Below are 21,603 nucleotides of genomic sequence, written 5' to 3' on the forward strand. Positions count from 1 at the left end.
CACAAAGCTATCTTATCTTGAGAAAGTTAGAAAACTTGTGTCTTCCTTTCGCACGACTACGAAATTCTAATCTACTGCCGGTTTTATGGTTTGATTTATACTCAGCTTAAATTTCAGGACCTTTGGCAAGTCAACTTATATTTCCTCGTTTGTAAATACCCTACAGTGCTTCTGGAGGACGTCAAATGATACTTGCCAAATATCAGACAGACGTAGGTGGTGAGGCACCCGTCAGCGATTCTCTCCCGATGCCTGCGCTTACTCTCAAGAACGTTTCGTCTTCTGATTTATCAGTGAGTCCTATATTTTTTCTGGGTTACTTAACACCTGGTCATCTTTAGTACAGGGGGAAATGGGCCCTGAGGGAACTCTTCAGTGTAGGGATAAGTCCCGCCCCTTGGGGGATGTGTTCGCCTCGGGCTAATGTCTGCCTATAAATTTGGCGAGCGTGCTCCCAGCCGCCACTTCTGCTTTCCTGGTCTCCGCTGGAACGGTGGTTCTGTAAGTCTATTTCTACATTAAAGCTATAGATATATATATTTTTACAATCTGTCTGCATTTGTTCATGCCGTTACATTCTGGCGTCCAACGTGGGCTATTTTTGCCCCCGACTCAAGCGGGTGGCCTGCTAGCTAACACAGCACCCTCCTGGGTGCTGTTTTTTAGTTCGTGACTCCGTGACTCCGGCCCCAGTGCCAAGTCCGAGACATACTCGGCCACACAGGCCCATTGTGCCTGCCTTGGCTAAGTTTGCAATGGAACCCCACTGCCTGAATTAGCAGAAACTCAAGTACCCGCGGTTTTGCAACAAAAGCTGCCACAGTGGCAGATTTGGTCTGATACAAAGTGACTTGGCCGGGCAGTGGTGGCGCAAGCCTTTGATACCAGCACTTGGGAGGCAAAGGCAGGCGGATCTCTGTGAGTTCGAGACCAGCCAGGCGGTAGTGGTGCACGCCTCGGGAGGCAGAGATAGGCAGATCTCTGTGAGTTCGAGGCCAGCCTGGTCTACAAGAGCTAGTTTTAGGACAGGCTCCAAAAACACAGAGACCACCACTGGCAGGAACCGATCATTGCAGGTAAAAAAATTTTCTTTTATAAATAAAATGTCTGAACACATTAGTATTCAAGAATTTAACAGTTTTTTTTAATTGTACCATGTGGGAGATTTTTTTTTAAATATTTATTTATTTATTTATTTATTATGTATACAATATTCTGTCTGTGTGTATGCCTGAAGGCCAGAAGAGGGCACCAGACCTCATTTCAGATGGTTGTGAGCCACCATGTGGTTGCTGGGAATTGAACTCAGGACCTTTGGAAGAGCAGGCAATGCTCTTAACCGCTGAGCCATCTCTCCAGCCCACCATGTGGGAGATTTTACAAGAGGTGTCTATCACCCCACATCTATGGATCCTTCTGGAATTCATAGTTTTCATTGGCACCAAATGGTTTGATAATAGAAATATGATAAAGTCTTTATGAGACGAATCCAGGATTCTTAAGGCAGAGATTGAACGCTTAAAAACAATTGAGAATGACAACAATCTTCTCAAGAATCAGTTTGAAGTTCTCCAGGCTGATGTTAAGGAGAAATTCATTACTATGGAAGAGGGAACAGCTGATCTGGATTGTAAGCTTCAGTCCCTTTCTGTAGGAACTGAAACATTAGTGGCTGATATTAAGGAGAAATTCATTACTATGGAAGAGGGGACAGCTGATCTGGATCGTAAGCTTCAGTCCCTTTCTGTAGGAACTGAAACATTAGTGGCTGATATTAAGGAGAAATTCATTACTATGGAAGAGGGAACAGCTGATCTGGATCGTAAGCTTCAGTCCCTTTCTGTAGGAACTGAAACATTAGTGGCTGATATTAAGGAGAAATTCATTACTATGGAAGAGGGAACAGCTGATCTGGATCGTAAGCTTCAGTCCCTTTCTGTAGGAACTGAAACATTAGTGGCTGATATTAAGGAGAAATTCATTACTATGGAAGAGGGAACAGCTGATCTGGATCGTAAGCTTCAGTCCCTTTCTGTAGGAACTGAAACATTAGTGGCTGATATTAAGGAGAAATTCATTACTATGGAAGAGGGAACAGCTGATTTGGACAATAAGATTCAGTCCCTTTCTGTAGGAAATGAAACATTAACTGAGAGAATCAAAACTGTTGAATGTGACAATCGGATTTTGTCTAAAGCTTATGACAGATTGGCGGAAAGATTGTCAATACAAGAAGGCACGGTTTATGCCATAAAAATTATGTCCAAAGATGAGATGTTATCTCTAACGGACAAACTTCATACTTTAGAATCCTCAATGAAGGCTTTGGAACATAATTCTGGACAGGAGATTCAGACATTGCAGAAGGCAATGGTGAATAGAATTGAAAAGATTGAGGAATTTCTAAATTCTGATGAAGAAGAGCAAAGGGTAGAAAGGCAAATTTTAACTACATCTGTGGGTAAGTCTCTCCGGGACAATTTCCACAAAGCTCTACCTATAGCTCTACCTGCCTTTCCAGTAATAACAACAGAGAAGGTGATTGGTTCCAAAAACCCTAGGGTCATCATGGGAGCCTGTCCGTATGAATGATCTCAAGGAAATAAAACAGGCTGTCATGACTTTTGGGATGCAAGCCTCTTTTGTTAAAGAGATGCTAAGATCTTGGGCCACGACAAGCAGAGCAACCCCCTCGGACTGGCTCCAGCTGAGCTCTGCGGTACTCAAGAGTGGACTGCAATTGAAATGGAAATGCTTATTCAGGCAAGAGGCTAGACTCTTTGAACAGCAGGAAAAAGCAAAGGGAACTGACATTTCCCTAGATCAAATTCTAGGTGAAGGGCTCTTTTCCGATCCTCAGGAACAAGCTAATTTGGATGAAAACACACTCTCCATGTGTACTACAGCAGCCTTAAGGGCTTGGGACAGGGTACAAGACCCAGGACAGAGAATGGAATCATTTGTCAGAGTTAAACAGGGTCAGAGAGAACCCTTTAGTGACTTTTTACAAAGATTAACTAAGGCTGTACAAATAGGGATATCTGACCCAGAAGCAAGACGTATAATGATTGAGTTTTTGGCTTATGAAAATGCAAATGTGGAATGCAAAAGGATTTTGGGTCCTTTAAAGCTCAGATCAGCGCCCTTGGAAGAATGGGTCTTGCATACACTCAATGTTGATACATTTGATTATGGCACTGAAGCATGGGTAGAAGAAGCAATTTCCAATGGTAAAAGGAGACACCAGAATACCAAATGTTTTAATTGTGGCAAAATGGGTCATATGAAAAGGAATTGTAGACAACAGATTTTCAGAAATAATAATAATAATAATAATAATAATAATAATAATGCATCTTTCAGAAATAATAATAATAATAATGCAGGCCCCCATGGCAAACATGGTTCAGTCATTTTCAGTTTCTGCAGAGAATGTGCCTCATCAGGACAATTAGGAAGCCCCATGCCTACTGTTACAAGCAATAATGATCAGAAAGATAAGTTACGTGTGTTTTGGCAAACTTCTATAAATGATCAAAGACCTAAACTGAGAGTGTGTGTAAATGGCATTTTTATTACTGGCCTGCTGGACACAGGTGCTGATGTAAGTATCATTACCCCAGAATCTTGGCATCCGTATTGGCCTCTTCAGAATGTAAATGTTCAGCTCCTGGGAATTGGAACCCTATCTCGAGTAAGGCAGAGCATGAGATGGGTTGAATGTATAGGGCCAGAGGGACAAATAGGAAAATTAAAGCCATATGTAGCCAATATTGCAATGAATTTATGGGGTCGTGACCTATTACAACAATGGAATACTGAAATCAACATTTCTGCTACTTCTAGAGCCTATATTTCTGAGAATAATATTAAAAGATATTACAAACGGAGAAAACCAGCCATTCTGGCTGTACAAGAACAAGCAATTGATGTCCCTTCAGAGATACCAACAACCTTGCCTCTAAAATGGTTGACTGAGAAACCAATATGGACAAAGCAATGGCCTTTAGCTGAGGAAAAGTTACAGGCTTTAGAACAGCTGGTACAAGAACAATTAGATGCTGGACAGATAGAAGAATCTACCAGCCCTTGGAATTCTCCTGTATTTGTGGTTAAGAAAAAATCAGGTAAATGGAGAATGGTGACAGATCTCAGGGCCATCAACAAGGTTATTCAACCTATGGGCCCTCTGCAATCTGGAATTCCTTTGCCCTCTTTATTACCAAAAGGATGGCCTCTCATAGTTATTGATTTAAAGGATTGTTTTTTCACTATACCTTTGCAAAAGGAAGATAGAGAAAAATTTGCCTTCACAGTGCCTACTTATAACAATTCTCAACCTTCGAGGAGGTACCACTGGACCGTTCTCCCCCAGGGTATGTTAAATAGCCCCTCCCTGTGCCAATATTTTGTGAACCAACCATTGCAAATAATACACAAGAATTTTCCCAAATCTATAGTATACCATTACATGGACGACATATTGTTATCTGATTCAAACATGGATACCTTGAACAGACTGTTTGAAGAAATAAAGATACTTTTACCTAAATGGGGATTGCAAATCACTCCTGAAAAGATTCAGAAGGGAGATTCTGTTAATTATTTAGGTTATAAAATAGGTTTGCAAAAAATTAAGACACAAAAAGCACAAATTAGGAGAAATCGCCTACGGACTCTTAATGACTTCCAAAGACTGTTAGGAGACATTTCCAGTCTACGACCAGCTATTGGAATAACAGCTGATCTAATAATTCATTTGAACAAAACCTTGGATGGTGATAAAGATTTAAACAGTCCCAGAGAATTAACAGCTGAAGCAGAAAAGGAACTGACAATGATTGAGGAGAAATTACAACAGGCACATGTGGACAGGGTGAATCCAGAGCTCGACTGTATTCTTGTCATACTACCATCAAAAATTTCTCCTACAGGAATTTTAATGCAGAGAGATGATATTATTTTGGAATGGATCAGTCCCTCTCCAATTCCAAGCCTGTTAGTAAGAGGAAAACCCAGAGTTTCTGGAGTTTCTGTCTCATGTCAAGAGCCATGATATGGGACAGAAAGAAATATGAGTTTAGAAAACATCTTTGCTTTTCTTCATATTTATCATACTTTTCATTGAATATATCTATCATGCCTTTCATTGAATATATATATATGTATGTCTATATGATTAATGTTTAAGTTTTTCATAATGAACAATGAGTTTTTCCTGAAGTGACATTTGAAGTTTCCAGGAAGAAGATGGGGCCCCACAACAACAACTCTACCTGGTTGATATGACATCATGATTCTGATAACGCTACTACAAGACCTGTTTTGGATACCAGCTGCACAAGACGATCCCAACTTGGTTAGCTGAAATGGTGCACATCTTGTACAACATTCTGGCCAGACCTCCAAAAAATACTCAGAGACTATTTGCAATTTTAAAAGACATTGATCTTGAAATTTAACCATCATTTTACTTTCACAGGATCCCCAGAAAGAATGTCGCCCCCATGACAGCTGGAAGTAATTCTAGAGGATGACGTCCCCTCTCCCAGTAAAATTTACCCCTGGGTTTAGGGACATCATTTAGGGGTTGGGAGGTTGGGGGAGGAATTTTATAAGCTCAGTATCATTTTGAAAAAAAAAAAGAAAAAAAAGAGGAAATGATGGGATAATAGATTTATAATTGTGAGTTACTGCTTTTAGACAAATATATTGGTATAGATTCTTGTATATTGATACAAAGTTAAATTATATTGACTATTGTATGCATGCATGTTTCTATCTCTGTTTAAAACATTTTTTATGTATTGACATATATTGTATTGATAAATATATATTGTATATATTTACCATATTGCAGTGTACATTTCTACCTCTGATTATGATACTTATATAGTGTTTGTGTATTGATATATATTTACCATATTGCAATGTATATTTGTACAGTGTTTATATTTGGAGGTCATTATCCTCATTTGTTACAGAGTTGTTTATTGTCTTAGTCTTTAAGTTAGATAGATATTGAGAATTAAATAGATAAATAGTTATCTAAGTTTGTCATTTATAATTAGACTAATCAGGTTCTTTAGATATATAGAGATTATACTCAGTATAGATAGATAATCTTCGACCTCTTCAAAGAGCTGTAGAAAATGGCCTTTAGTCTAACTCAGAGTTTCGTGATAGTGAGACACAATTGCTCCTGGCAACACCGCTCTATTCCCGAGAGAATGTTGAGCACCAAAGACACTCCATCTGGAGCCCTTCTATTTGGCAGAACTGGCCTTTGGACAAAGAAATGCCCAAACCTCAACCACTGACACAGATACAGAGCGTGCATCAATGGATAAAACAGGACTGTCATATCCTGCCAAGACAGGGTAAGATAGTTTTGAAAAGTTCCTTGCCTTTAATAATGGTATGTCAGTTATGTTAGGCCTTAGCCAAAATTGGTTGACTCAACGTTGCAAACGAGACTTTGGGTGATTGCCCAGGTAGTCAGTTGTCTCTGTCAATTGTTGCACATTTTCGATATTTCTCGTTTGTTGAGTAGTGTTTATTCCCTTCTCAGATCTTTGACGGAGTTGAAGATTATATAATTGTAGTTACTCTCTACATTATTTGGATTCCTTGAGATAGAATGTTTAGCAAAGCTTTTGTTCTCAATATTGTTTGTTATATTTATTATTTGTTGTTATTGTATATAGTTGTATTTGGTTTGGTTCTGTCTTATTTAGACAAAAAGGGGAGATGTAGGGATAAGTCCCGCCCCTTGGGGGGCGTGTTCGCCTCGGGCTAATGTCTGCCTATAAATTTGGCGAGCGTGCTCCCAGCCACCGCTTCTGCTTTCCTGGTCTCCGCGGGAACGGTGGTTCTGTAAGTCTATTTCTACATTAAAGCTATAGATATATATTTTTTTACACTCTGTCTGCATTTGTTTACGTCGTTACACTTCAGGTGACACTGTTCGCAACACCAACCTCAACCTGCTGTCAGGGAATACGCCTGTCAGAGAAATTACCGATATTCCTTTTTGCTCCGAGTACACGATGCACTTCGGAAAAATCTCCCAAACGAAACCCGGAAGAAAGGCACTTCCGCCAGACACGGGGAGGGTGGGCTACAATGAGATACCGAACCGGAACAGGAGGAAGATGGCCGGAAGCGCCGGGGAACTACAGTTCCCATAAGCCCGCGGGGCAAGGTGAGGGGCAGGCATCGAGACAGGGCGGACAGGCCTTGCCAGTCATTTGGCTATATCAAGGTAAATGCCGACCCGCGGCTCCAAGGGAAGAGTTGACCTTATGGTTCGCAACTAGTTTGTACGAGTAACCCTCCCAACCCACCCTAAACCGACGAAAATGACGCGTCCAAGAGGGCGTCCTTGAGATTTCCGGGCACAGCACCCCACGTCCCTGCGAGCTTTCCCAGTGCCGACAACGCGGGTACTGAGCTCCCACGCGCGCTTCTTCTCCAGCCCTAGCCTCCGGCAGGGCAGGAAGTGGGCGTGAGGAGTGGGTGGCAGAGGACCTGAGTAGCAGGCGACCGCCGCTCATCTTTGCTCGCTCCCCGGCCACCCTTCGGTGGAAACCGTCGCAGTCTTGTGGGCCAAGGCTAAGCACCTCCATCCTTGTTAATCCCCCTTTCTGCCCTTCAGTGTGGTGTAAATCCGCCGGGGAGGCCGAGCGACTTCCCCTAGGTCACAGAGATTTAAGTAGCAAAAAGGAAGTTTTGAAGCGAACTTTGTTGTGACTCAGTACCCTCCAGAGTTTAACCCGAGCCTTGAGGACCGCGGACTTTTTTTATTTTTTTTAATAAACACTAGCGGTATCCAGGGGGCACCTTTGGGACCCGGCGTAGAACCCTAGCGCGTCATCAGCATCGGGCCTCCCAGCCGGAACATAAACAAGCACAGGGCCCTCCGCAGACCGACCCCGCCAGCGCCTGGCCTCTCCTCCGAGCACCTCCAGTCCGCGTCACCGCGGCTGCGGAGCGGGTGGGTGGGGTTTATTGCTTCTCGGCGGCGGCGGCTAGTGGGTCCTCCGGTGACTCCGGGGCGGGGCTGCGGGGAGGGTACCCCCCGACTGAACGACTTCTCCGGAATGGGGGGTGTGGCTGGTCGGCCCGCAGCATCCGGGTGGGAGAAAGGGTCCGCTGTTTCTGGCGGCGCAACCCCCAAGGCCTGCTGCTAGAGATGCTCTTCCTCTCGGTGAGTTGTTTTGCTGTTTTTGTTGGCTGGGATGTTCTCTTAGTCACGCCCCACGAAGGGGGAAGGAACAGTCCACCTTGGTCGGTGTGGCCTTGATTGGTCTGGGCAAAGGGGACTTGACCAGCTAGCTGCCCTCCCCGGCCTCCTGACTTCGGGCTATCTTAATCCGCGGCTGCGCTCGGCGTTCAGTTTCATGCAGGCTCTTGGGAAAGCTGGTGCTGCTGCTGCTGTCTGATTCCCGCGGACAGACCTTGGGACCGGGGCCGGTGCTGGCAGCTGGAGATGGCGGACACAAGATCGGTGTATGAAACCAGGTTTGAGGCGGCCGTGAAGGTGATCCAGAGTTTGCCGAAAAATGGTAAGTGCACTTGGCTTCCCCTTAAAACCTCTCAGCTGGTTTTCGTTTCCTTTATTTAGCGCCCCCTCCCATTCAGCCATTAAAAGGCATGTGACTGAAAGGATGGTATTGAATGTGAGTTAATTACCCCCATCTTTGAGGCCAAAGGTGAATGTACTATTTAAGCAGTGTATGTCGTTGAAAAGAAGTCTTCTCACTAATAACTGTGGATTTGGGTATGTTTAAAACATATGGGGTGAGATGTCTAGTGCTACATCGCTCAAAAGTGTGTAATCCAAACCTTTAGAAACTTTTGATATGAAACATGAGGAAAGAACAAATATATTCACCTGTAAAATGATTATTTTGACTGTGATGTGCCTAGATACGGGTTTCTTCGTATGTGTCCTGTTAACAATTTGCAAAAGTTTTTGTAATTTTCTCTGACTAGTTAGTGTTAAGGAATACTTTCCATCACTAAGTTTTATTTTTCTTTCTATTCTAAGAGAAGCTTCAGAAGGGAGACTTTCACCTTTTACATTCATATCCATTTGCATTATAATTTATATTTTATAATAAGTTAAAAATTATCTTAAGCATTATTATGTGTGCTAGATTTGTAAGCCAAGACAAACATAGCATTCCTATGTTACTATAGTATTTCATATTTTCTCCCATTTCATTTATCATCTTTTGGCCAAGTAATGAAAGTCAGCATAGTTCATTTCAATAAAAACTCTTCAAGTACACTTCTGAAAGCTTGTAGGGCATGCGTTACTATGTACAAAGCCCCGTTCAGGTCATGCACACCTCCAAAACAGTGGCACAGGTTGTAATTCCGGCTTCTTTGGAGGATCAAGAGGGCTGGAGTACTTGCTCAGTTGTGGAGTACTTGCCTAGTGTGTACAAGGTCTAGGCTCGGTGTTTTTTTTCTTAAAGTTTACTTATTTATTATGTTTACATTGTTCTGTATGACTGTTGCTTGCACGCCAGAGGAAGGCATCAGATCTCATTATAGATGGTTATGAGCTGCCATGTGGTTGCTGGGAATTGAACTCAGGACCTCTAGAAAGAGCAATCAGTGCTCTTAACCTCTGAGCCATCTCTCCAGCCCAACTCAGTAGTGTTTTATTGTAAACCTTTAACATTGTATTGGAGGAGAATACATGGAAAACTAAAGGATACGTACAAATAAGCTAAATGAAGGAAGGCAATAATAAGCCCAGTGTGGTGGCACACACCTTTAATCTTGGCACACCAGAGGCAAAGTCAGGTGGATCTCTGAGTTTGAGGCCAGTCTGATCTGCATAAGGAGACCCTATCAAAAAACAAAAAAAGGAAATAAGATAGGAATTCAATTAGATATCGATATTTTAAATGTTTAAATGTTCAATTAAGAAAATTTACTGGAAAGTATGATTTAAGGGTTTTATGTAAGTAATGTGTTCTTTTTTGGTATTTTGAGACAGGGTTTCTCTATGTAGCCCTGGCTGTCACAGAACTCACGCTGTAGACCAGGCTGGCCTCGAACTCACTGAGATTCTTCTGCCTCTGCTTCCCAAATGCTGGGATTAAAGGCATATACCACCATCACCCGGCATTAGATAATATTTCAAATACATATGTTACATATGTCCCAGGAGTGTTTTTAGGACAGAAGTAATGCTGCCGTATATGTAGTATATTCAGTGTATGTTTTCAGTTTTGTTTATATCTTTTATAATATGTACCTTTTACTTAAGCTAATAAACTTGTACATTTTGTTAGCTCACTGAAGAATGAGATAGTTGTTTAATTAAAATTTTTTATTACATTTATTTTGTGTGTGTGTGTGTTAGTGCACGTGTGGGGTCAGAGGACACTCCGGGAGTTAATTTCCTCTTTCCATGCTGTCTTGGTTACAGGTGCCTTAGATGTGCTCAGCTCTCACCACCCTTCCCCTTTTACTGGTTTTCAAATTTTACATTTACATTTGAGTTATTAACTCATTTTAACTGTGGTTTTTCTATTTTTATTCTTTGCTATATCAAGAATAACTATCTTGTTGAAATACCGTGCCTAAGAAATACTCCTAAATGTTCATATATTATATAGGTAGTTATTACTGTGATTTCGGAATTAATTATATACTCTTGGCCAAACCTGAACTACCAGTTTTCAATTTGTATATGTTGTAATTTCTAGTTAAAAAAATTCTATTAGCTTTTGATTACTTCATGTAATACTTGATATATAATCCATTATCTTTAAACTACCTTTATAATTATTGTTTTTATAACTATTTTCATTTTTAAAAGTAATGAGCAGTATGATGGAGAGATGGCTCAGCAGTTAAGAGCCTTGTTCCTCTTCTGGAGGACCTGAGTTTAGTTCCCAGCAAGCACAGCAGGAGGTTCACAAATTCCTGTCTTGTGATCTTACTGCAGAAACCCACACTCACTTTCAGATACCTACACAGACACACACACATAAAAACCAAAACAAACAAGACTGAGATTTATTTTTTTCTGTCAAATACTTTTTTATTTAAAAGTTTTTTTTTCATTTTACATACCAATCACAGCTCCCCCTCCCTCCCTCCCCTCATCCCATTCCCCCTACCTACTCTCCCACCTACTCCCCACCCAATCCTGCATCCACTCCTCAGAAAGGATATGGCCTCCCATGGGGAGTCAACAAAGTTTAGCGGGACCAAAGCACCTCCCCGCTGTATCAGAGGCTGAGCAAAGTATCCGTCTATAGGAAATGGGCTCCAAAAAGCTATGTCATACTCTAGGGATAAATCCTGGTCCCACTGCCAGCAGACCCCCAGACTGTCCAAGTCACAGAACAGTCACCCACATTCTGAGGACCGAGTTTGGTCCTATTCAGGTTCCCCAGCTATCAGTCCAGAGACAGCACTGAGTTTCTTTTAACAGGAAAAGGGAAAATGAAATAATAATCTGTATACATACCTACTATCCAGCAACATCCCCTTTTAACATTTTCATTCATATTGTGTTGTACTCCTTGGTAGGAGATAAATTGTTCCTCTGTAGACTGGGCTGGCCTGGAACTTACTATGTAACCCCTGGTTATCCTATTTTGGCCTTTGCCTGTAATCCTTTTGCCTCTCCTTCCCAAGGTATTCTCACTTGGTATACTGTACTATTTACACACACACGCACACACCATACCTCATTTAGGTCTTATTGTATCTGTGTTTTTTTTTTCTTTAATGTGCCTTTTGCTTATATGCCTCTGTGTACCTGTCTGGTGCCCATGGAGGCTAGAAGAGGGTATCAGAATTACAGATGGTTGTGAGTTGCCATATGGGTGTTGGGAATCGAACCAAGGGTCTTTGTAAGAGCAGCCAGTACTCTTGGTTGCTGAGCGATCTCTCCAGCCCCTGTTTATGGTCTTTTTCTTTTGTGAGTCAGGGTTTCTCTATGTAACAGCCTTGGTTGTCCTGAAACTCTATCTGTAGACCAGGCTGGCCTCCAACTCACATAGATCCACCTGCTTCTGCCTCCTGAGTGTTGGGATTAAAAGTATGAACCGCCATTGCATGGCTGTTTATGGCCTTTTACTTATTTATTTATTTATTTTGTTTTTTCGAGACAGTGTTTTTCAGTGTAGCTTTAGAGCCTGTCCTGGAACTAGCTCTTGTAGACCAGGCTGGCCTCGAACTCACAGATCTGCCTGCCTCTGCCCCCAAGTGCTGGGATTAAAGGCATGCGCCACCACCGCCTATCTGTTTATGGCCTTTAAAAGATGTTTTCTTCCTTTTCCCATTTAATAACAGGTCATGAAACTTCTTATGCCATTATTAATATTCCTTTGCAATACAGATTTTAACATTTATATGTATGGCTTTTACTGAATATTGTAACTTATAGTACTTATAATTTGAGGATTTTAAATATAAAAATGTTAAAATATTTGAAACATAAAAACAAATAGATTAAAATGAATAGTAACTCATTATGCAAAGTATAATTTTTTTTTTTTTTGGTTTTTCGAGACAGGGTTTCTCTGTGGTTTTGGAGCCTGTCCTGGAACTAGCTCTTGTAGACCAGGCTGGTCTTGAACTCACAGAGATCCGCCTGCCTCTGCCTCCCGAGTGCTGGGATTAAAGGCGTGCGCCACCACGGCCCAGCGCAAAGTATAATTTTAATAACCAAAGTAAGCATGTAACTTTTGAAGATAAGAATGGGATGAACAAGCTGGGCGGTGGTGGTGCACGCCTTTAATCCCAGCACTTGGGAGGCAGAGGCAGGTGGATCTCTGTGAGTTCGAGACCAGCCTGGTCTACAGAGCTAGTTCCAGGACAGGCTCCAAAACCACAGAGAAACCCTGTCTCGAAAAAAAAAAAAAAAAAGAATGGGATGAACAGTGGAGTTACATAGTAAATTCCAGGCCAGCCCAGTCTACAGGAAAACTGAGCAGCATAAGTGAAAAACTTGCATGTTTACCTTGGTTACTAAAATTTTATTTGTTGTCCAGATTTTAAGTTTCCACTAGATAAAGGACTTTGGGAGAGCCAGTTAGTGTGAACTTTGGTTAATAATAATAATAATAAATAACATTTTTCACTTCTACCTCTAATTTTGAACACAATTTTTTTGAAAACAGTTCTTCATATATTTCTTTTTAGTGTAATATTTGCTGGTTATGTCAGTTGCATTTATAAAATGGTTGCTAGCCGGGCGGTGGTGGCGCACGCCTTTAATCCCAGCACTCGGGAGGCAGAGGCAGGCGGATCTCTGTGAGTTCGAGACCAGCCTGGTCTACAAGAGCTAGTTCCAGGACAGGCTCCAAAGCTACAGAGAAACCCTGTCTCGAAAAACTACAAATAAAATAAAATAAAATAAAATAAAATGGTTGCTAATTTATTTATTGAACTGATGGAGTAAGGGGAAGGGGAGTGGGGAGAGGGGGCCATGTGTGCAAGGAGGGGGAGGGAAATGGGAAAATTTTTTTTTGCAACAACTAAAAAAAAAATAAACAACAACAACAAAAAGTTTAAACTTGCCAGGCATTGGTGGTGCACACCTTTAATCCCAGCACTTGGGAGGCTGAGGTACGCGGACTTAAGTTCGAGGCCAGCCTGGTCTACAGAGTGAGTTCCAGGACAGGCGCCAAAGGTACAGAGAAACCCTGTCTCGAAAAACCAAAAAAACCAACAAAACAAAACAACAACAAAAAACCCAACCAAACAAAAAATCAAAACAAAATATTAAACTTTAAGAACTTTCTGAAACCAAAGGAAAACAACTAATACCTGATGTTTTTCAGATTGAAATAAATTATCTGAATTATAAAGAGATGTAGTCCTGGTGTGATGGCTCCTGCCCTTAACACTCAGGAGTCTGGTTCAGAAAGATGTTGGAGTTTGAAGCCAGCTCGGCCTACATAGCAGTTCCAGGCAAGCCTGAGCTATAGTGTTAGACTCTATCTGAATAAATCAAACCAAACAAGAAAACCACTTCTAGTGTGGTATGGCTAAGCTAATACACAGCTTCATGTTATGAGTTACAGTCCCAAGTGATCTGTATTTAATGTTTGTTCCCCATAGGATCATTTCAGCCAACAAATGAAATGATGCTCAAGTTCTATAGCTTCTACAAACAGGCAACTGAAGGACCCTGCAAACTTTCAAGGCCTGGATTCTGGGATCCTATTGGAAGATATAAATGGTAATTTCACTTATAGAGTTAAGAAAGAATTTTCATTTATATCAATTAATTATACAGCTATTATGTATTTTGTGAATAAAAGCCTACTAGGTATTTGCTCACAATTTTATTCTTTAAATGTCCTTAATATACTTTTGCATATATAATTGCTGAAAGTATTCATTTTTATAAGTTTTTGTCAATAAATTATCAAGGATGCTTAAATCTTAAAAAAAATATATACTTTTGCATAATTAGGAACATCTTGGGTAAGATAGGAAAACAGCATTGTTGTGGGTAGGTACTCTATAGATGGAAAATGTTTGCACTTATTCTTCCTTTCCTTTTGTGGCGGTTCCTCCTTCCAACCTTAGATCAATCCCTCATATTAAATGAACACATTTGCTGTTGGTAGTACAATTTAGTTAATTCTAACAGTCTGAGATAGAGGCAGGAGGATCAGGAATTCAAGGCCTTTTTTTGCTATATAGTGAGTGTGAGGCCAGCCTGTGCTATATGAGACTGCTTCTCAAAAAAAGCAAAAACAAGCTTCCTTATCTCTTTGACCTGCCAAAGAACATAGTGGCTTTTGCTTTGATACTGAGGTAATGTGTAACTTGGCTTGACTCAGTGACTGCTACTTACCTTTGGTCTAAGATGGCTTCTGACCCACAGTACTTGAGTTGAATATTGGCTTCTAATGTTCTAGTTAAAAAAATCATGAGATATTTAGATGTTCTACCATTTTCTGCATTGACTACCATGAACATCTTGGTACGTTTACTACTGTAGATTTACAAAGGTTAATTTTCGATTATACTTTATCAATATAGCATGGTAATTAGTGCATCATGTTTTTCAAATAATTAAGTTTTTGAATTCATAGATGGAAATTATTTTTCCCCCTAGAATTGACCTGTGGCAGAGTTAATTGCTAAAAACAATGTATAAATAGGGGATTTGTGTTATCTTTTGAGACAGTCTCATTCTAAAACTCATATGTAGCCTTGAACTTTTGTTCTGTCTCTGCCTTCCCAGTGTTGAGGTTACAGGGCAAGATTACAATACCTACTTTATTCCATGCTAGGGATTGAACCCAGGGCCTTGTGCCTGCTAGACAAATACTTTTACCAACTGAACTACATCCTTAGGCCTATTTCATCTTTATTTTTAGTATATAAATTAGTTATACATTTAAATTAATAGGAAAATTTTAACCTAAATGTATATTTCTCTACAACATGGCTTTCACAGTTCCTATGACATGAAAACTTTACTAAGGCTGGAGAGATGGCTTAGTGGTTAAGAGCACTTGGTACTCTTGCAGAGGCCTTGGGTTTGCTTTGAGACTAAGGTAGCACCCACGCTGGGTGTCTTACAACTGCCTGTGGCACCAGCTCCAGGGGATCTGATGCCTCTTCTGGCGTGTCAGAGCAGTTGTCTGCAAATGGCACACATACATATACTCAAAAAGGAAAAAAATAAGCTAGACCTTTGGGGCTGGAGACATGGCTCAGTGGTTAAGTGTATTTTTTGCAGAGGACTTAGGTTTAGTTTCCAGCACCCATGTGGTGGCTCATGCCTTTAACTCCTGCTCCAGGGAATCTGACAACCTCTCGGCTTCTGTGAGTTCCTGCACACAATGGTACACATAAACTCCTGCAAACATACACTCATGCAAATCAACTTTTCTTTTTTTTTTTTTTTGTTCTTTTGTTTTTTGAGATGGGGTTTCTCTTTGTAGTAGTCCTGGCTGTCCTGGAGCTCACTTTGTAAACCAGGCTGCCCTTGAACTTGAGATCTGCCTGCCTCTGCTTCCTGAGTGCTGGGATTAAAGGTGTGTGCCACCACCACCTGACACAAATAAATTTTTTAAAAATCCTTAAAACCTTTTTTTTTTAACTTTTTTTTTTATTGAGAAAAGAGAAAAAAAAAAAACAAATTTCCTCCTCCTCCCAGCCTCCCATTTCCCTCCCCCTCCTCCCACCCTTCTCCCCCTCCCCCCACTCCTCTCCCCCTCCCTCTCCAGCCCAAAGAGCAGTCAGATTTCCCTGCCCTGTGGTAAGTCCTAGGTCCTCCCCCCTCCGTGCATTTCTAGCTGGACTGTGACTGAAAAAGCATGGGATAAAACTGGACTCTCTGAGCATGGCCAACAATGAGGGCTGATGAGAACCCAAGGACAATGGCACGGGGTTTTGAACCTACGTAATGTGCTGGCTTTGTGGGAGCCTAGCCAGTTTGGATGTTCACCTTCCTTAAAACCTTTTAAAGGATTCTTAGGAAATATTTAAGAATAGTGTATAATCTTATGTGGTCTACACTTATGTGAATGTGTCAAATGTTTAATATTTAAAATTTTCTTATTTTATATTTTTAAAAATCATTATAAAAGGTTATAAAAGGCTATTTATATGATATATACTTTGAGCACATTCCTCCCATACTTGACTACCCTTCGTTTATCCTTCTTGTTCTTTCTTCTTAATTAATTAATTAATTTTTATTTTATGTGCATTGGTGTTTTGCCATGGATGTCACGTTCCCTGCAACTAGAATTACAGTTGTGCGCTGCCACGTGGATGCTAGGAATTGAACCTGGGACCTCTGGAAGAGCAGTCAGTGCTCTTAACCACTGAGACATCTCTCTAGCCTCTCTCCCCCCTTCTTCCATTAGTTCCTGGTTCCTCCATCTCACTTAACTCTCATGTCATCAGTACAGACATGATTTTGTGTGTGAAGTGTAAGATCAATAAATGGGAGAAAACTTGATGTTTGTCTTTCTGAGATCGATTTAATTCATGTCATATGATTTTCTCTAGTTGTATCCATTTTCCTGCAGTTAGCATAACTTTATTATTTAATAGGTTCAGGCATGAGCTAGCATACCTAGCTCAAAAATCAAGTATCTTTTGTTTTTACTTTTATATTTTCATTCTAGGGATGCTTGGAGTTCATTGGGTGATATGACTAAAGAAGAAGCCATGATTGCATATGTTGAAGAAATGAAAAAGGTGGGGGAAATAATTCATAGTACAGAATAAAAAAATAAAAGTTTTTTTTTTGGTTTTCTTTTTTTGTTTTTTGGGACAGGGTTTCTCTGTAGCTTTGGAGCCTGTCCTAGAACTAGCTCTTGTAGACCAGGCTGGCCTCGAACTGACAGAGATCTGCCTGCCTCTGCCTCCTGAGTGCTGGGATTAAAGGCGTGTGCCACCACTGCTCAGCTAGAATAAAAGTATTCAAAACATCTTGAATTTACTTTTTTTGTGTGCCATTAGTTGCTACTATTGAGCTGCATGTCCAGTATCTGTAGGTTTTTTTTTTTTTTTTTTTTTGAGACAAGGCTTTAAGCAGCCTCAGAGTAGTCTGTGCAGATGACCTGGTTCCTTTGCCTCTACTTCCTGAGTACTGGACTTATGTACAAGCTCCTCGCAGCCCAGTTTTATGTGGTGTTGGAAATAGAGCCAAAGGCTTCCTGCATGCAAGCCAAGTATATTAACTGACTACATGCCCAGGCCTGCCTAGTGATTTTAAAGAAACTGCTTTTAAATATAAAGTCTGAAATAGGGGAGTTAGTCTCCCTCCCCCTAGAGGATTTTTAATAATTTTTATTTGGAAAATTCAGAATATTGTGCTGTTTCTTTTTCATATTGCCTCTGCTACTCATTGTGTGCCCTTCGTTACATTTTCACAACTTTCTTTAGTGGACTTTAGAGCAGAGGGTAGAGTTCATTGTTTTTTTTTAGCTGTTATCTGTATCAGTAGCACAAAAACAAAGGAACCCTTCAAAAGCAGAGAAAATTAAAAGCCACTGTGGTTTGATTATTCTTTTTTAAAAAAAGTTACACTTAGGACTGGGCGGGGGTGGTGCACGCCTTTAATCCTAGCACTCGGGAGGCAGAGGCAGTCGGATCTCTGTGAGTTCGAGGCCAGCCTGGTCTATAAGAGCTAAGTCCACGACAGACTTCAAAGCTGTAGAGAAATCCTAAAAACTAAAACTCGAAAAACTAAAAAAAAAGTTACATTTAGTTTATCAAGGTGATCAAGTTAAAAAAAAGTTACACTTAGTTATTTTGTGGGTGTCATAGTGTATGTGTGATACTCAGGGCAGCTTGTAGGACTTGGTTCTCTCCTTCTGCAGTGGGGTCCAAGGATTAACCTCAGGTTGTGTGGTTGGCAGCAAGTGTCTTTACTCACTGACCCATCTTGCTGACCTCTTTCTTACCTCAAATAGTGTATAACTTTCAGGATATGTTTCTATAATTCAATATAAAATTGAACTGACATTAATGTTTATCCATTTTTTCCTATCCAGTTTTATTAAGTAATGGTTTAGCCAGTTTATAGTAAGAAAGGGAGTTGGGAGTGCTGACTTGTGCTTGTATGAATTCAAGATCAGCCTGGTCTATATAGGGAGTTCCAAGGACAGCCAGGGATACACAGTGAGATCCTGCCCCCACAAACAAAAACAAACACCCAAACCCCAAAACAGATGAATGATTCTAAATTGTCTCATAGTCTTGAAGGTATCAAAGAGTTTATCAATGCTCTATCTTCATGTTCTCTTAGAAGCTTTCTCACTATCAAATGGCAGATATAATTTCATTCTAGCTCTACTGCTTTCTGTTTTTTTATAAACCCTAGATTTTAATGTAAAACTTAAAATTATTATATAATCCTTTCATTTGAAGTCTATGTAAAATCGTCTTCAAATGAAAATATTTTTTTTAAATAAAAAAGGTTATTTTAATTTATGTATATGTGCCTGAGAATATGTGGACCACATGGATATAGGAGCCCTCAGAGGTCAAAAGTGGAGCCGCAGATGGCTGTTAGCCACCATGTGGGTGCTGGGAACCCAACCTGGGTCCTCTTTAGGAATATCAAGTTTTCTGTAACTAACAGCTTAGTCACCAGCTCCAAGAATACTTTTAGATCATTAGCATATACATCTTTAGTATGATTGAAAAAAATTAGTTAATGTTCATTATATAACTAATGTAGTCCCTTTGGGAAGTCTGCTAGTGAACTTCAAATCTGCAAATGATTGACAGACTGGGAATAGTAGATTTTGTACAACTACAGACCAAGTTAATAGTTGGTGATTTTACAGTATTTCTTTCTCTTAATTATAGATTCTTGAAACTATGCCCATGACCGAGAAAGTTGAAGAATTGCTGCATGTTATCGGTCCATTTTATGAAATTGTAGAAGACAAAAAGAGTGGCAAGAGTTCTGACTTGACCTCAGGTTGGACAGGCTTATGTTTCTTTTCAAGACATGGTCTTGTGTACAAGGTCGGGCCAGGCTGGCCTCGAACTCATCACCTTCCTTCCTCATTCACCCATATTCTGGGATTACAGGCATGTGTAATCCTGCTCAGCTCTGTTTTACCTTTTTTTCTTACCTCAGCAGCTGATACAATATGCATGCACGAATACCTATGTGTCTAATTTTCTCTTTTACTTTCACATGCCAGTCCGACTGGAGAAACTCTCCAAATATTTAGAAGGTAGGAATAATGAAATCCATGTAAAGCCCTTGCTTAAAATTTATAGGGTGACGGTAAAGAGCACTTCCTGCTCTTCCAGAGGACCTGGTCATGTCAGGTAGCACCAAGTCAGGTAGCTTACAGCTGATTCTTAGAACTACAGAACAAACTATGGCGAGGTCATGATTCTCTAATAGAAAATAGACTTGAAGTTTTAGTCTTTCATTTGGTTTACTTAGGTGGAGTTAAATAGGAATGTAGGCCTCACCGTAGCACAATGCCAGCTCTATGCGCTACAGTACAGGCAAGGGGCTGGAGATGGAAACACATACATAGAGATGGGTAAGGCCAAGGATGCCCCGAATGCCCTTTACTGTGTTCCAGGGCAGCTTATATAGGGCCTCCTTCCACGTGGTAACTCTGAGCTGCAAGCCCACCAGAAACCACTCCCCTGTCATCAGGAACTCTTGAGGGTCTCATGCTCAGAGCAGCTACAAAACAAGTTGTTTGCTCAGAGCCTGCAGGCATAGGAAAACAAGTTGTTTACTCTGGCAGGCAGGGGGTCACAGGAAATTCGGGGTCTGGGGATCCACAGTCCCCAGCACCCCGCTGTTAAAGTGTATAGGTATTTTGGAGTTTAATGTAATTGGATATTTTTCTTTTTAATGATTGTTAAAGTTAGCTTCTGTGTGTATGTGTGCACACACACACATGCCATGCATGCATGCGTACACACCCCAGTGTGATTGTGGAGGTCAGCGAGTAGGTTGCAGGAATTGTCTTTCTTTCTATCCTGTGGTTCCTGAGAATTGAGTTGAACTCAGATCAGGTTTGTGTTGGGTATCTCTGCCCAGTGAGACATATTGCTGGTGCCAAAGTGGATTTTTGTAAGAGAAAGAAAAAATGTTCATGGTATAAGATCACTTCTTTTTTTCTGCTTTTTGTTTTTTTTTTTTTTTGTTTTTATTGTTGTTTTGTTTGATTTTTGACAGGGTTCAGTATGTAGACTATCCTAATCTGAACTCAGGATTCCTCTTGCCTCAGCCTCCTGAGTGCAGGGGTTACAGCTACCACACCTTGCCTTTTCTGCCCTCTTCAGTGTCTGTGCACTGTTGTTTCTCAAAGTGTGGTCCAGAACCCAGCAGCACTGGTAAAGCATGACACCCTTACAGATGTGGACAGTCTTAGATCACTCTAAAACTCCTAATTCCAGATCTGTATCCTCGTTAGAGCTCAGCACTGGTAAAGCATGACACCCTTACGGATGTGGACAGTCTTAGATCACTCTAAAACTCCTAATTCCAGATCTGTATCCTCGTTAGAGCTCAGTTGAAAAGCATATTGTAGTTTGTGTCTTCTCTTAGGGTAAATTTTGGCCAATACTATTTGCTTCTTTAAGTGATGAAATTGATGTTTTAAAAAAATGGCAGTGGTGGCGCACGCCTTTAATCCCAGCACTCAAGAGGCAGAGGATCTCTTGGATCTCTTGAGTTCTAGGCCAGCCTGGTCTACAAAGTGAATTCAAAGACAGCTAGGGCTACATAGAGAAACCCTGTCTTGAAATTTCTTCACAAAAAGTCAGTCAGTCAGTCTGCCTGCTTGCCTATCTACTCCCTGTCTGCCTGCCTGCCTGCTTGCCTATCTATCTATCTATCTATCTATCTATCTATCTATCTATTATTCACATTATAAATATATAAAAATTAGGCTTTATACCTTGAGCCCTAAAGACAATACAAAAAAATTAAAAATGTAAATAGTGCCTGATTCTGCAGCACAAATGCTGAGATTGAATAATACAGTCATTATCATGGCTTCTGTGCCAGGATGATGATACAGATTTATGCAGCATTCTGTATCTGATAGGAAGAAGTTAGGCGGGCATGGTGGTGTATGTCTATAATCCCAGCTC

At 40.7% G+C, this 21,603-nt stretch overlaps 1 protein-coding gene across 4 annotated transcripts in view; it reads left to right on the forward strand.

Annotated features, from left to right (window-relative positions):
• The first annotated feature begins 7,204 nt into the window (after window positions 1-7,204).
• Acbd5 (acyl-CoA binding domain containing 5) overlaps window positions 7,205-21,603 on the forward strand; it is a 32,996-nt gene continuing 18,597 nt past the window's right edge. The window contains exons 1-6 of one of the 4 annotated variants that reach the window (XM_041641555.1): window positions 7,205-7,264; window positions 8,399-8,567; window positions 14,104-14,224; window positions 17,142-17,214; window positions 19,336-19,450; window positions 19,680-19,712. In XM_041641555.1, coding sequence (XP_041497489.1) covers window positions 8,492-8,567; window positions 14,104-14,224; window positions 17,142-17,214; window positions 19,336-19,450; window positions 19,680-19,712 — 418 coding nt within the window. In that variant the 5' untranslated portion in view covers window positions 7,205-7,264; window positions 8,399-8,491. Of the gene's footprint in view, window positions 7,265-8,015; window positions 8,210-8,398; window positions 8,568-14,103; window positions 14,225-17,141; window positions 17,215-19,335; window positions 19,451-19,679; window positions 19,713-21,603 lie in introns of those variants that run through there. The other 3 variants (XM_041641553.1, XM_041641554.1, XM_041641556.1) reach the window with 3 other exon arrangements.

This window comes from Microtus oregoni, unplaced genomic scaffold (assembly GCF_018167655.1).
Source record: "Microtus oregoni isolate MIOR12 unplaced genomic scaffold, Mior012 000070F_ref0000104, whole genome shotgun sequence".
In the NCBI taxonomy this organism is placed as follows: domain Eukaryota; kingdom Metazoa; phylum Chordata; class Mammalia; order Rodentia; family Cricetidae; genus Microtus; species Microtus oregoni.